This window comes from Aulonocara sp. 'chitande type north' Nkhata Bay, linkage group LG10 (assembly GCF_057382095.1).
Source record: "Aulonocara sp. 'chitande type north' Nkhata Bay isolate Kocher_YH1m ecotype deep benthic linkage group LG10, A_spYH_male_GT1.1, whole genome shotgun sequence".
Classification (NCBI taxonomy): Eukaryota; Metazoa; Chordata; class Actinopteri; order Cichliformes; family Cichlidae; genus Aulonocara; species Aulonocara sp. 'chitande type north' Nkhata Bay.
This window is the reverse complement of record NC_141353.1, coordinates 15,768,496-15,784,391: the sequence shown is the minus strand read 5'-3', so window position 1 is coordinate 15,784,391 and position 15,896 is coordinate 15,768,496. Positions and strand designations below refer to the sequence as shown.

Genomic DNA, 15,896 nt, shown 5'->3' with positions numbered 1-15,896 from the left:
AAGTCTTACATTATGATACCTTCTCTATTGTATTTCACTTTTGTGTTGATAATTTCATATACATGTTAATACTCAGTTCTCTATCCTTTATCATTCTTAAGGAGTTAAACCTTAATTTAAAGTAGAAAGTTCACAAAAAATATCATTAGCTTTGTAAAGGTACAAGGTGCTCTTTCACAATATTCTGGTAACAAATGATGGGATGTTTTTGAGAGCAGACTCCACATAGCCACTATTATACTATTATTTGTGCTCAGTACACCCACGAACATGTACATTTATGGGTGTACTGTATCGTCTGTTCAATAAACGTTCAGTGATTTGTTAAACAGCTTTATATGTAAAAGTATCTCTGCAGCCCTGAAATAAACACGTACCATAGAGTTTAGAAAAGTTACAGATTTTACAGTTGGCAAGCAGATGGCTACTCCTCACACCACCATTGTAAAGAAATGACTGCAGGGCAGGATTACTGCACGAATGACATTAACATGCGAGACAGGCCTGCACTGTTTGCAGTTGTCAGATACTTGTGATAAGCAAACCACAAGCAGAGCAAGTTCTTAGAAAGACCAGAATCCCCTTTAGTCAGTGTGTTCACCAGATTTTCTAGTAATAAGATCTATTTCCAAGAGAATTTAGGTAATTTTTACTTGCATCTTGGTTCATTTTTATTATATACATAACATTATAGGTAGTTAGTTTGTATTTTACAAGCTCATAGTGTCATAACAAAATACAATAGAGGGAATATAGGAGGATATTTATCAGAGGAGGGAACATTGTGCCACAAAACAGTGCGAACGCCTTTTAGAAAGTGGATAATCCTTTAAAGAACAGGCAACAATTGGAAATTTTGCTTGTATTGCTGTGTTTTACCATATTAGCAGAGTTAACATTAATCAGAAATACTAAAAGTAACAGAATTCATAGACAGTATATTGTTTTGACTGATCATTCTGATAAAATATGGAGAGGGAAAAAATTTAAAGAAAAAAATCTACATTAAAATAAATTCCAAAACAAAGTCTAAAAAAATACACTCCTACTTAATTTGGATCAGTGAAGGTGACACATCAACACCTAGCAATCACATCAGAGAACTCCTCCTGGACTCCTCGAAACTCAAGGACAAAGTAACTGTTCCACTCCCAAAGCTCACCCTTGGCCTGTGCTTTCCTGAGGCAGTGTCGTAGTCATTGCCATTGGTCTTGACGCTGATGGATGAGGAAGGAGTTGAGGCAGAAGACCCACCGAGGCTGCCGGACTTTTTTCTTGAAGTTGTGCTGTGTTTTAATGTAGCTTTGGCAGCCACTTTGAAAGCATGGGCTGCAGTGCTGCATCTGACTTCCTCAATTGTGTTCCTGGAGGGTTTGAAGAGGATGATGTAGACCTTGTTGAAGAAGATACAGGCTAGCATCCCAAAGCTAGATGCCAGGATAGCAATGACCTCCACAGCTGAAACAAACTTGCCGTAAGTACTGTAGTATGCAGGAATAAAAGAGATCCAAACAATAAAGAATATGAGCATGCTAAAAGTAATGAACTTGGCCTCTGTAAAGTTTTCTGGAAGTTTCCGTGACTTAAATGCAAAGAAGAAACATATGGCTGCCAATATGCACGTGTAGCCAATTAAAAACCCAAGAGCCATCACAGAGCCCTCATTGCATGTGATAAAAATGATCTCATCGATGTCATGATTTTGGTAACTAGAAGGAGGGGCGTTGTAAAGCCAGACCACACATATCATGACTTGGACAAATGTGCACAGAAACACCAGGAGAAACTGCAGATTCAATCCCCACCATTTACGATGGAGACTCGTAGGAATCTTGGCCTCAAATACCAAAAGGACTCTGTTAGTTTTGACAAGGATGCAGGAGATGCAGAGAACAAAACTGACCCCAAAGGCGGGTTGGCGTAAACGGCATGTCCAGTCTTGTGGCTCTCCAATAAAGATGAGAGAGCTGGAGAAGCAACAGATAAGTGAGAAAAGGAGCACATATGATAGTTCTCGGTTTGTGGCCTTCACAATTGGGGTGTTGCGAAATCTGACAAAGACTCCAATCACAAAGGCTGTCAAGACAACACCCAGTACTGCACATATAGCCAGAGCTATCCCAAATGGTTCTGTCCAGGAGAGAAACTCGACTTCCTTGAGGAAACAGAATGTGTGGTTCCCGTTTGACCAGGAGTTATTTGGACACTTGGCACAAACACTGGCATCTGTATAAGAGAAACTGTGTTAAAACTCTATCATTCATCAAGTCTAACATTAACAGAGAGTGTTTTGCATCTACCTACATACCTTTATGATTACTGTATTCACCATCAGAACACTCTGTGCATTCAAAGCAGCAAGTAGGCATGCTGTCTATGATCCCCTTTCTTGTGCCAGGTTCACAGTCCTCGCTGCAGTTAGAGAATGGCACCTTTAGAAGATAAAATAACAGGAAGGTTAATGAGAGGGGTTGATTTAGATGGGCATTCAAATGTAAAATAGAAATAAAGAAATCCCCAGTACTAATTTAAAAAGAAGTCTACGTTACAGAAGCGGAAGGCATGGGACTTCACACACACCATCTTACATAACAGAGACTGAAGCAGACACCACCTGACTTATGGATGTGGAAACTATACCATACATGTGAGTCTCAAATACTGGCCCTGTAAGGTGGGCCATACACTGCATTTCCAGTGGTGGAGAGAAAGGAGGCCAACAGGGGGACTACTTCCCAGATGGCAAGGGCTAAAATGCAAAACTCGGAGCTGAAAAATGGTAATCCACAACCACAAAGGTGACATCTGTATTTAGCTTCACATAAAATCACAACTTTAGTTTTGGTTCACTCTTATTGCTCCGATAGTACTTATGCAGGCAGCTGTTTTACCTTAAAAAGTACCATTTATCAGCTGAGACACTGATAAGTCAGAGCCGCGTTCCCTTGTTTTTCCTCAATGACAAGAAATAACAGTGTTTTAATGGATATACAAAAGAGTTTCACTGACCTCTGTGCTATAGCCATTCCAAAGAATCTTTGTCCTGTCAATGAACAGCTTGGCTCCTCTCTTGGCATGCATGTTGTAATATCCAACCTCCTCAAAAACCACAGAGCCATCTTCAGTAGACCTGTGCCAGTTTATAATGGTGTAATTTGCTTCCATATCTGAGTTCTCGTCAAAGCGCATCTTTTCTCCCATGCTGTTGGTGTAGTTCAAATGCCTAAGCTGCTTAAGGACCTGAGAAATAGAAGAACATGCTTTCATCATTCACACATTGGCATATCTAATATTTAACTCCTTTTATTAAACATAAATTAAATACATTGTACCTGCCATGCTTCCATTTTTTTTATATCTGCGCAGGAATTGTTTGCAAAAAGTCCACGTCCAGGTGTGCATGTGAGTATGTCCTGTAGCGCCTGTGCTATGGAATAAACTGCAACATAAACGTTATAGGAGATACGAAGGTGTTTGTAGTCCAGGTATGGTGTTTCAACACTTGCGATGTCCTCCTCACCACTACACAAAGGCCTGAAACTAGTGCTGCCATTCTCACTTTCTTGGAATCTCGGGCTATCTTCTAGATAGCAGTTGAAAGTTTCTTCCCAAAACTCTCTGACAAATTCATTATGACTGTCTTTCTTTGGTTGGACGTGCCGTAAGAACTCTCTAAAGCCAGGTATACGACCTGCCTTTAGAGCAAAACCAATAGTCCCTGCCATAACATCAAGATATTCTGGTTTAGCAACAAGGGAGGAGATTGCCCAAGCTTCACTGGCTAACCAGATCCGATCTGTGATGTTTCTCCTAACCATCTCTTTGATTAGAGGTTCGACATCTGGGCCACTGGCGAACACAACGATTACTTTAGCTGTGGAATTTTCAATCCTGTCAGCCAGTGCTTTGATTTCGTGATCCTCAAAATACTGAGAAATAAGTTCATTTAGATGAATGCAGATGTCTCGCTCTTCCATCTCCTTCTCAAACTTTTCAATCCCTGGACGCCCATACTCATCATCGGAGGCCACAGCAATGACCCAGTTCCACTGAAAGTACTCAATAATGTCTGCCATGGCTGTGGCCTGGTACTCATCTGTAGGAATGGTTCTCATGAAGGACTTGTACTGATTCTTGTTGCTCAGTAGGCGGCTAGACGAGGCATAACTGATCTGAAACAGGAAATTGCTCAGTTAATCTATCAGGTTTTCATTGCATCTTCTTAATTATCTTTAACCACTTTCAAATCATTTATTGAACAAACACGAAAATCATTATATGTAGACTTAATTTTTATGGATGTAGATAATGAAGTAATGATGTGTTGTTGACATAGCTATTACCCAGCAACTCACCTGAGGGATATAAAATAGACCCAGCAAGTTTGCAACTGCTGTGGAGACAGCAGATCCAGCAGCTCCTACTACTGCAATGGTTGATGGTATGTGATCAGTACAGTTGCAAAACTCATCTAAATTTAAAGAGTCGATCTTATTTTGGGCCACAAAACTTAGGGTGGCTTCCAAGGCTTTTGACACAGTGTTGCAAGTGTCAAAAATCCTGTAGCCCAGCGTGATGTTGGGAAGGAGCGTACTGCTGTTGTTAATCTCTTCAATCGCGAAAATCATGGCCTGGAGCCAACGAAAACCACGGAAATTGAACCTGTGCAAAGAAAAAAGGCATGAGTATGACACACTTGGTTTGCAAAAGGGTTTTTTGTTACCTCAGAGCATAAATTACCTGACACACTGAGTGGATTCTGGCCGGGCTGCAAGGTCTTGATCTTTGGATGCAATGCCAAAGTGTAAGGGGAAAAGACCTCCAAGTAAAATATCACCAGTCATCTGTGCTCTCTGGTGGGGTCCGTACGTTGAAATCACATAACTGGACCCCAGCAGTGTCAAATAATACAGAAGCAGTCTCATCTTTTTTTGTCTTTGATTGGATACGATTGTTTTCTGTGACTTCCTAGGGTGAAGAAAATTTCAATATTAACTTCTCCCATCAATCTGCCTGCTGGGTTGTTTTGTGTTATTCATGTTTATGCTGATGAAGGTCTACCTGTTTGAAACACAGAGATGAACAACTCATTGGTTAGAAATAAGTACCACTGGTGAAATCGTTAGAGTTTTCTGTTTTTAATTCAGAAAAAACACAGGAATATGCCGAGTGTGTAATACTGACTTAACTCCAATTATTGAGTTCATTTTCCAGCTTAAGCAGGGACAAAATATTGTAATGAGCCATCATGGCCTAAGGCTATATTTCTTGCTTGAGCCAGACCACTCAGATACAGAAGTTTTCTAAGAGTTAGGATTTTTCTTAATGAGCTGACTTCTTTAGTTGTAATTCTAAGAAGAGATAAATTTAAACATTTCACACCTCACTAACAGTGTCATAGTGTTCTTGAAATATCCTAGATGAACTGAAACAAGCACAGGATATACATGAGCCAAGAGAGAAGTCACACTCTAATGACCTTCCTGCAAATGCTATGGCCAGTGAACCCAGTCACCATGGAGAAAAGCCATAGCGGCCCTGCTGCAGCTGGTTAATACTGCTGGAAAAATGCTGGGGCAGAGCCGTGATAATGAAGCAACTACAACCCCTAGGAGCCATTGTTTGCCACATTACGGAGAAGAAGAATTTTTATTGCACTAAGGAGAAACAAAAAAAAACACATCAATTTTCTACAATTAGGATTTATTACATCTTGCAGGTAAATGTTAAAAAAACAGAAAGTAACTCAGTTAATTCAAAGAACAGTTTTAACTAAACTGTGATTAAAAATCGATTCAAAAGTGTTTTAAAATCAATAAAGCCAGTAACCATGGTTTTATTACTGGTTTCAAATGATTAAAAACCTAAATTAGAAAGTAGTTATGGGTCTATTGGTTAAAATAATGTCCTGCTTTTTAAACATCCATTTAAAACAACAAAAATATGGCATATAAACTCAAATAAAACTTACCTCCCAAATTCCCGAGTATTACTTAAAGACATGTGAAACAGTCAATTTGCAGCTATTCGTCGATTTTAAGGACTTTTTCCAAAATATCCTGACTGCTGAATGATTTCGCTAGACAATGCTGCTGGCTTCTGAACCTCTTTCTGCAGATGAATCATTAACAAAGAGAAGGATAGGCCATTTCCTTCAGCTAATGAAGTCAGCTCACAGTTCACTCCTCCTGAAAGAAATCACATCTAAAGTGGCAGAGGATAGGTTGGGGCTTAAAATCTATTCTTTTGTCTACGCTATTACAAATGAAAATTAATGTATTTCCTAGTACACAGCCTCATTGTTGGATTAAAAAAGACGAGTTGTGGAGATTGCCTTTCTGTATGGGCTTTGATAAAAATGGTATTTTAAACTGGATTTGGAACAGGGTTCTGTGTAATATTATTAATAGTAGTAGTATTACTATTTTTATTATGTAATAACTAAGTGCCTTTTTCACGTTTACATTTTTATTGTATTTCATCTGCATTGTGATTCCATGAACTCCTGGAAGCAATGGATTGTACCCTTATGTTCAACTAATTGTTCTCCAAACAATTAGTTGAATCCCGCTCTGATGAACAAGTCAATTTGTTGCTGAGGAGATGTCTCCAGTGAAAACCATTTCACTTTACAACGTGTTGACTTACCAGGGTCCCAAGGCGACTGTGTGTTCACGAGACATCAGGCACACAGAAGCTCTCCAGAGGTTACAATAAGTCTAATAAGTCTGTTCTAAGTTTCAGTCAACTTCTTTATAGCTAGAGGAAGGTCGTCATACTACATGCAGACCTTGGTATGCTAATCAGCAGGCGTATAAAGTACTGTGAGAACCATTAACAGTAGCATTTGTTAAATGAGGCCAATAATCTTACAGCAAATTAGTGCATGCTTAATTTGTTCACATATTATTGAAAGAAATGACAATAAATGAGTAAATGTGTTTCTAGATTTGAAGTAAAAATAAATTATAAAGTGAATTAATAAATTCACCAGCACGTCTTTATGACCGAATGTATGAATCAGTAAGAGCAATTCATCATTAAGGTTTCAATAGCTTTTTTTTTATAGCATTCAGTTTAATTCAAATGTAAAAACATGTTTAGTATAAGTGTCATCTACGCACAAAAAACAGCTAAAATAAGTTTTTTCCCGCTTGCTCCCACCTTTATAAAGTCTTGATATGTGAGTGCTCACACAAATCATTCTGATCCCCTCTTTTTCAGAAATGGCACATAAGTCTGAAATGTAACATAATGTGTAAAAAAATGTTGGGCTGTGAAGAGTTCACGGTGAATGAATTTATTCTCATACACAGTGTGGAGTGGGACAGATCAAAACAGACTCACACAGAGTTTAGCTAGAAAGGTAGGAATGCCTCTCTTTTTTTATTGATGTGACTTTAATATATCAGCTGTAATCTCAGTTTGTTAGTTTGTGTAATTAGTGTGCATGGCTTATTTTGTAATGACATCTTATCTGAGTCACGGTGAATCATCGGTACATTATATAAACACTGTAAAATCATAAATTTATAATGATAAAGCACTATCTGCCCTCATTTACTCAGCAAATAGACCATGAAATATACTTGTCAAATTCTTGCATGAATAACAAAGTAAAAATTAGTGCTTATAGTCTCTACTGTTCAGTAAAGTCTCTGTATGTGTAGTTGTAGCTTACTGTTGATGGTATGAAACGTGAGCTTGTTCATTTGTGAAGTCATATGGTGATTTATACACTAATAATAATTATTATTAAATGCATAAAGGCTTTGAGTGCTCAAGTAGAGCAGAACAGTGCTACGTAAGAACTAGTCCATTTATCATTTACCAACTCGGATTAAATGAACTGTAAAACAAAACAAATTTACTTTGTTTGATCAGATAACAGCATAAAAATAATTAAAATCTAGTCCTGGTTGTATTCACAATTTTCTCACTGCCAGTTCTCAAGTTTTGATTTTCTTCTAGTACCCACACAATTAACTGAATAATTCCTAATTATCACAGATGTCCGGTGCAAAGGTGCTGCAGTTCCTGCAGAATATTTCACGTAGAAAACCTCTGGAGCCTGAGGGTGAAGTGTCCAACTTTCGCCGGTGTCTGACTACCCTTGATTTGGTGGCTCTTGGGGTCGGCAGCACAATGGGGGCCGGTGTGTATGTGCTTTCAGGAGAAGTGGCCAGAGCTGTGGCCGGGCCTAGTATCATAATCTCCTTCCTGATAGCAGCAGTGGCCTCCATCTTTGCAGGACTGTGTTATGCTGAATTTGGAGCTCGTGTTCCCAAAACTGGCTCTGCTTATCTCTATAGCTACGTGACTGTGGGTGAGATATGGGCTTTTGTCACAGGCTGGAACCTCCTGCTGTCTTATGTCATAGGTAACAATAAGGCCATTGAATGAATATTAATCCTGGAAAAATCATAGATTAAAATAATATTTGTCAAGTGATTTTAAGTAACACTGGGTATTGTTTGCTAATGGCTTCTGTTGTTAAGGGACATCAAGTGTAGCCAGAGCATGGAGTGGGACCTTTGATGATCTCATTGGAAATGTCATTGCCAACTCTTTAGGCAAACAGGTTGCAATGGATTTACCTGGATTGGCTCCCTATCCAGACTTCTTTGCAGCAGGTATCATTATGCTCTTGGCAGGTAAGTTTCATATACTAAAAACCTAATTATTTATTAACATAATACAGGTACTCTTAGTTTATTGTAAGTTTAAAAAATGATTTAAAAAAAACAAACAAACACAAGAGGTTAAAGTGTCCTACATATTTTTGACTAAAGTAAATATTTGACAAATGAGTTTCCACTAGGTTCATTGACATGGTGAAATTAATTCTTATATATTTTTCTTTCTAGGGATTCTTGCATTTGGTGTTAAAGAATCGGCCACTGTAAATAAAGTTTTTACAGCAGTTAACATCTTGGTGTTGCTCTTTGTTATCCTCTCTGGGTTCATAAAGGGGGACATCAACAACTGGTACAGATATGAAGACACCCTTCCAAACCAATCCGAGTATGGCCTCCCCCTGCCCCGTTATTTTGGCTTCTGCTGTATTTTTCTTTCTTTTTTTTAGCTGCTTGACTGTTGATCACTGTTTACAGGAACTATACGACCCTGAATAAAACCACCACATATGGCAGCGGAGGATTTTTCCCTTTTGGTTTTGAGGGGACATTAGCAGGAGCAGCCACTTGCTTTTATGCATTTGTTGGATTTGACTGCATTGCAACAACAGGTAACTTTTAGAATTTAAGTGCAAAGCCAGTAATTATAATGCACTGCATAAGGAAAGTGAAAATTTGATCACAATGACATCAGAAGATGTTTGTGGCAATTTCAATTGTCCAGAAAAACACAGAGATCTTTGGACACTAGAATATTCTCTACAGCATATACATTTTGTAAAATAGTTTATTTTATAGACATGGTGCTATGTCATAAAAACGCATCTAAAGATTAAATGATGGCATAAACCACACTGGGATAATTTTGTGTTTTTCTTTAGGAGAGGAGGTTCAGAACCCTCAGAAGTCAATCCCACTCGGGATTGTGGCGTCTCTCCTTATCTGCTTCTTGGCTTATTTTGGTGTGTCTGCCACCCTGACTCTTTTGATGCCATACTATTTGCTCAGCGTTCACAGCCCACTGCCTGTAGCCTTTACATACATCGGTTGGGGCCCTGCAAAGTATGCAGTTGCTGTGGGATCACTCTGTGCGCTCTCAACAAGGTATAATGCATGAAGTATCACGTATAAACAAACCTACAATTCTTTATACATTACAATACCCCTTTGGTGACATTTATAGCACATACACCAAATAAAATCACTGGGATCATTACTAGGAATTAAAACAGGGACACGAGAATAACTGAATTGCTGTTAATGAGCTATGAGCTTTTTTCCGAAGCCTTCTAGGATCAATGTTCCCGATGCCTCGTGTTCTCTTTGCCATGGCCCGGGATGGACTGCTCTTCAGACCTCTCAGTAACATGAGTGACAGACAAAGTCCTGTCATTGCTACACTGGCTTCAGGGGTCGTAGCAGGTATAACTAACTTTAGAAGAGATTATAATATAATTATTATTATTAATTATTTGATTTTGTTAAGGCCATCAGCTACTACGCTGATAAAATGGTTGCAGAATTTATAAACATATTTAATTTCTCCTACTTCTTTGCAGCTATCATGGCTTTATTGTTTGACCTGAAGTCGTTGGTTGACATGATGTCGATTGGAACCCTGTTTGCCTACACACTTGTTGCCATTTGCATTCTCATATTAAGGTACAGATGATCACAAGTATGCATGTTGGCACTGCACTTATTACTGCTTATTATTGGTATATTTTGCACCTAACAAACAAGACTTTCTTGCGTTTTTTAAAAGTGTTCTTCACCATTAGTTGTCCAGCTTTCTGAAGGTCTTTCAAAGTTTTTCTTTGCACACTGGCTGTTTTCACTCAGTTTTAGTTCAGTCCTTGTACCTGACCATTTTCAGAGGAATGTTTTTTGTTTGTTCAATCACTAACCTATGAATCCTTCAAATATAAAAGGGTTTCTAACTGAAAGGATGAAATGGTAATATGTCTAACAGACAAAGCATCAGTTTAAAACTGTATCTTGACGCACTTTGTTCCTAGCAGCCTGTCAGACCCCCCCCCCCCCCCCCCCCCAAACATCATTGGTTGCTATTTTTTTCCAGTTAATGCCAAAGATAACACAAAGAGCTATTAGCCAGAAATTGGCACATCTTTGTCTTTAACCCAGTATTACAGTTTGCTTGGACTTGTTAGTTATTTCTTTGGAGAAGTATAAGATGATTTATGTATATATGGCTAATGAGTGTATTGTTCTCTTGTGCTTCTGAGTTTGGTTATAGTTCTTGATTTCTCGTTATGTTAGTCACCCCTCGTGTCCTCTCTCTCTCTCTCTCTCTCTTTCTGTCCCGTGCTTGCTCTCTCTCCCTTGTCTCAGTCATGCCTCTGTGTTTGTTTACCCTTTCCTTGCCTTGGGTTGTATGTCTTGAGTCTGTGTTTCCGTCCCTGTGTTTATGCTTCCTCTCTTATTTTGATAGTCTCACCTCCTGTGTCAGTTTTGCTCTGTCTTGTTTCCCTGATTTAGTTCAGCTGTGTTCACTTACGTGTTTCATCTCCCTGTTTGCCTCAAGTGTATATTTAAGACCTCAGTTTCCTTAGTTCCTTGTACCAGCCACCATCATGCTTTGTCTCCCTCGTGTTTTGTTCGCCTAGTTGATTATTAATTCCATTCTGAGTTTCCAGGTTTTCTAGTTTGTGGCTTTCCTGTAAGTCTTTTTGAGTCCAGTTCTGCCTCTGAATCCTGCATAAAGGTTCAGCATGCCAAACACAACACTACACCACAATCTTGGCATGGCGTCCAGTTTGTCTTTAATAAGTGAAGAAACTGGAAATGTGGAGGACAAAAGAAGACATGGCTTGAAATATTAGCTAATGAACAGTATCTGAAAGTCAAAATATACAAAGAGCCAACACAGGATTTGAGAGATTCATCTGTCCCCTCAGTTGTTCCAGCCACTGGATGATCTCACTGGAATGATGGCTCCCCTTCAAAACTGATTTTAATGAAGGGAGCAAGGAGTAAATGCTGAGCTTTGCCAAATACCTCAACACAAGACAAGAGCTAGACTAAAAACCAGTGACAACAGGTCTTATGGAGTGATGTCTGCAGCTAAAACACGGTGGAGACCTTGTCATGTTGTGGGGCTTATAGCCAGTGCTGTTGGAGATCTTGTCTAAACTGAGTGGCAACCAGTGGTGGCTCATTAGTTAAGGCTGCTAGGGCTTAACAAAATACAGTGGCTTGCAAAAGTATTCGGCCCCCTTGAACTTTTCCACTTTTTGTCACATTACAGCCACAAACATGAATTAATTTTATTGGAATTCCACGTGAAAGACCAATACAAAGTGGTGTACACGTGAGAAGTGGAACGAAAATCATACATGATTCCAAACATTTTTTACAAATAAATAACTGCAAAGTGGGGTGTGCATAATTATTCAGCCCCCTTTGGTCTGAGTGCAGTCAGTTGCCCATAGACATTGCCTGATGAGTGCTAATGACTGAATAGAGTGCACCTGTGTGTAATCTAATGTCAGTACAAATACAGCTGCTCTATTGGGAGCAACAACACCATGAAGTCCAAAGAACACAGCAGACAGGTCAGGGATAAAGTTATTGAGAAATTTAAAGCAGGCTTAGGCTACAAAAAGATTTCCCAAGCCTTGAACATCCCACGGAGCACTGTTCAAGCGATCATTCAGAAATGGAAGGAGTATGGCACAACTGTAAACCTACCAAGACAAGGCCGTCCACCTAAACTCACAGGCCGAACAAGGAGAGCGCTGATCAGAAATGCAGCCAAGAGGCCCATGGTGACTCTGGATGAGCTGCAGATCTACAGCTCAGGTGGGGGAATCTGTCCATAGGACAACTATTAGTCGTGCAGTGCACAAAGTTGGCCTTTATGGAAGAGTGGCAAGAAGAAAGCCATTGTTAACAGAAAACCACAAGAAGTCCCGTTTGCAGTTTGCCACAAGCCATGTGGGGGACACAGCAAACATGTGGAAGAAGCTGCTCTGGTCAGATGAGACCAAAATGGAACTTTTTGGCCAAAATGCAAAACGCTATGTGTGGCAGAAAACTAACACTGCACATCACTCTGAACACACCATCCCCACTGTCAAACATGGTGGTGGCAGCATCATGCTCTGGGGGTGCTTCTCTTCAGCAGGGACAGGGAAGCTGGTCAGAGTTGATGAGAAGCTGGATGGAGCCAAATACAGGGCAATCTTGGAAGAAAACCTCTTGGAGTCTGCAAAAGACTTGAGACTGGGGCGGAGGTTCACCTTCCAGCAGGACAACAACCCTAAACATAAAGCCAGGGCAACAATGGAATGGTTTAAAACAAAACATATCCATGTGTTAGAATGGCCCAGTCAAAGTCCAGATCTAAATCCAATCTGTGGCAAGATCTGAAAACTGCTGTTCACAAACGCTGTCCATCTAATCTGACTGAGCTGGAGCTGTTTTGCAAAGAAGAATGGGCAAAGATTTCAGTCTCTAGATGTGCAAAGCTGGTAGAGACAGACACTAAAAGACTGGCAGCTGTAATTGCAGCAAAAGGTGGTTCTAATAAGTAGTGACTCAGGGGGCTGAATAATTATGCACACCCCACTTTGCAGTTATTTATTTGTAAAAAATGTTTGGAATCATGTATGATTTTCGTTCCACTTCTCACGTGTACACCACTTTGTGTTGGTCTTTCACGTGGAACTCCAATAAAATTGATTCATGTTTGTGGCTGTAATGTGACAAAATCTGGAAAAGTTTAAGGGAGCCGAATACTTTTGCAAGCCACTGTATAGAGAAATAAGCGGTCACTCAAGACATATATGTATAGACAAGGTTGTATATTTGTTATTGAAAGAAGCTTACCTTTTATGAGTGGTTACGAAGAACCTGTGATAAGAGACGGAATTAAGTTGTTTATACAAATGAATTAATATTATTACTGCCTTCTATGATGCTTACAGTATACCTAATAATATGTTTAGATACACAGGTCAGTCACAAAATGGCTCAACAACCTCAAAATATTGACTATGATACGGTCATATTACTGTCATAAAATGTGTGAGTACGCTAGATAGGGAAATAACAATGCACAATAATGAGCGTAATGAAATTAAACAGATGACTCAGGGTTTGCTTGTTTGAAGAGTTTATGAAGACATCAGGTTTTCTTTACTTTAATCAGTCGCTTATAATTACAAAAGATCATGTAATGAAGTGCTGTTGACTTGATGTGTGTTGTTCAGACATTAAAAATAGACTCCAGGATGTGAACAAGAAAAAAAAAACAGGAATATAATAATTTGGTGCTTTACGAGAATATTATAAGTAGAAATAACTAAAAACCTTAAATGTTTTCACTTTTTTAAAATTATATTTCCTTAATTTTACAGGTATCAAACTGACCTCAGTGATGATTCTAGTCTAAGCAAAGCAGAACCTTTTACCATTGGAGGGATATTATGTCCTCCATACCAAGCCACTACAAGGACATCAAAAAATGTGTCCCTTTTAACTTTTGTTATTAGTGAGTCATCATCTTTCTGTTGTACTGTACTTTTTATTGATTTAATTTTTGATTAATAGAACTCAAACGTATTGATTCTCCTCAGTCTTTTTAGCAGTTGTTCTCAGCGTCTTCGTATCTGAGGCTGTAGATTACCTGCAAGCCCTGGAGTGGTGGAGCATACTTTGTCTTTCTGTGATAGTAGCAATGATTTTTCTAATCATCCTCATCGTCTGGAGGCAACCGCAGAATACAGCAGAAGCTGCTTTCATGGTATGAAAGAAAGACAGTGAAGACTGATTAATGAAAGCATAGAAATAGAAACAGAAATTTAGCCAACCTGTATTATCATTACATGTTTATTTATTTTTTAAGCTCCAAAGTTCTGAATTTTGGGGGGTTTGGGTTTTTTTTTTTTCCTTTAATATCTTTTAACAATGCTTCTCCTCTTTTATATCCCCAGGTTCCTTTTGTCCCATTACTTCCTATTTTTAGTACCTTTGTCAATGTCCATCTAATGGCTCAGCTTGGATCAGACACTTGGATCCGCTATACAGTGTGGATGGGAGTAGGTATGTGCAGCACATTTCTGCTACAGAATACATAAAAAAGATTATACATGTGCAAAAATATCTCTTTTTATATGTGTGACCGCTACGTTTCTTTTAAAATTTTGAACAGGTTTGATCATCTACTTTTGTTATGGTGTTCGCCACAGTGTGCAGAAACAAAGGCTTGAAAATTCACACGATCGAGTCAGTATTCACAGCATCGCTGCTGCTATGGAGCAAAGCACGAAACCCGGACAAGACGTAACTGGATAAATACATAGTGTATTTAATGACATAAATTTTAAAAAGAATACCTGATTTGCATAAATCTCACAATGGTGATTGTCTCAGGAATTCACAAACTTTTATTTGGCAGCATCCAGCAATGCAAGGCTTTATGCAATACTCTGCTTTTATATTACTGTTTCTTATAAGTATTAATTAAAGGAAAGAATGAGGAAGGATTCAGCAAGTATTTCAAGTATAATCACATAGTTATTAGTATTATATAACAAAAAAAACCCTAAAACATTTAGCTTATATATTAAATGGTAGAAAATCTAAAGAAATTTGGATTTTGTGAACAACAGAGTTTAAGATGACAATGTTTTTAGTAGAAGCGACCAGAATGGACAGAAGGACAGCTCAGGTTGAGCCATTTGGACACAAAGTCAGAGAGCCAAGATGGCCTGGACATGTGCAGAAGAGGGATGGTGGATACACTGGACAAAAGATGTTGAAGATGGAACTTCCAGGGAGGAGGAAAAAAGGAAGACCACAGAGAGGGTTCATGGAAGGTTCATGTAGTGAAATAGGAGGACAGAAATGTATGCTAGGGACAGGGTGAGATGGAGGCAGATGATCCCCTATGCTGAGCCCTGAAGGGGGATTTTGTGATCATCCTGTCACAGTTGTTCAAAAGGAATTGTACTCACGATGCCCATTTCTTTTATGTGACAGAGTCATATTACTCACGATTCCTTCATGTTTAAATGCAATTCAACTCTTTTATTTTTCTGTACAGAATACATTGTAATGGCATGGGTTTAGTTTGTTTGCCTTGTACTTAACTGCCAATATAGCCAATACTGTGTTATTAAATGGACTTTAAAGTAATAATTTTCTATTGCTGTAAACATTTGATATGCATGAAATTAAAAAGGCATTATAAGTTTTGAATGAGATACTCTGCACTTTGACTCCTGTCTCCCTATT

The 15,896-nt window shown here is 38.8% G+C and overlaps 2 protein-coding genes across 2 annotated transcripts; one reads left to right on the top strand and one right to left on the bottom strand.

Annotated features, from left to right (window-relative positions):
• Window positions 1-792: 792 nt before the first annotated feature.
• casr (calcium-sensing receptor) lies at window positions 793-6,060 on the bottom strand. The gene is made up of 7 exons (XM_086308571.1): window positions 5,972-6,060; window positions 4,741-5,061; window positions 4,356-4,662; window positions 3,333-4,172; window positions 3,010-3,240; window positions 2,309-2,432; window positions 793-2,226 (listed from the first exon to the last, which is right to left on the bottom strand). Exons 2-7 carry the CDS (start codon window positions 4,923-4,925, stop codon window positions 1,091-1,093), a joined length of 2,823 nt encoding a protein of 940 aa, XP_086164697.1. The 5' UTR covers window positions 4,926-5,061; window positions 5,972-6,060; the 3' UTR covers window positions 793-1,090.
• A 1,234-nt stretch (window positions 6,061-7,294) lies between these two features.
• On the top strand, window positions 7,295-15,841 carry LOC147320511 (cationic amino acid transporter 2). The gene is made up of 12 exons (XM_086308572.1): window positions 7,295-7,366; window positions 8,011-8,380; window positions 8,499-8,654; window positions 8,868-9,024; window positions 9,114-9,247; window positions 9,518-9,740; window positions 9,922-10,058; window positions 10,196-10,298; window positions 14,018-14,151; window positions 14,237-14,403; window positions 14,594-14,702; window positions 14,812-15,841. Exons 1-12 carry the CDS (start codon window positions 7,295-7,297, stop codon window positions 14,952-14,954), a joined length of 1,905 nt encoding a protein of 634 aa, XP_086164698.1. The 3' UTR covers window positions 14,955-15,841.
• The last annotated feature ends 55 nt before the right edge of the window (window positions 15,842-15,896 follow it).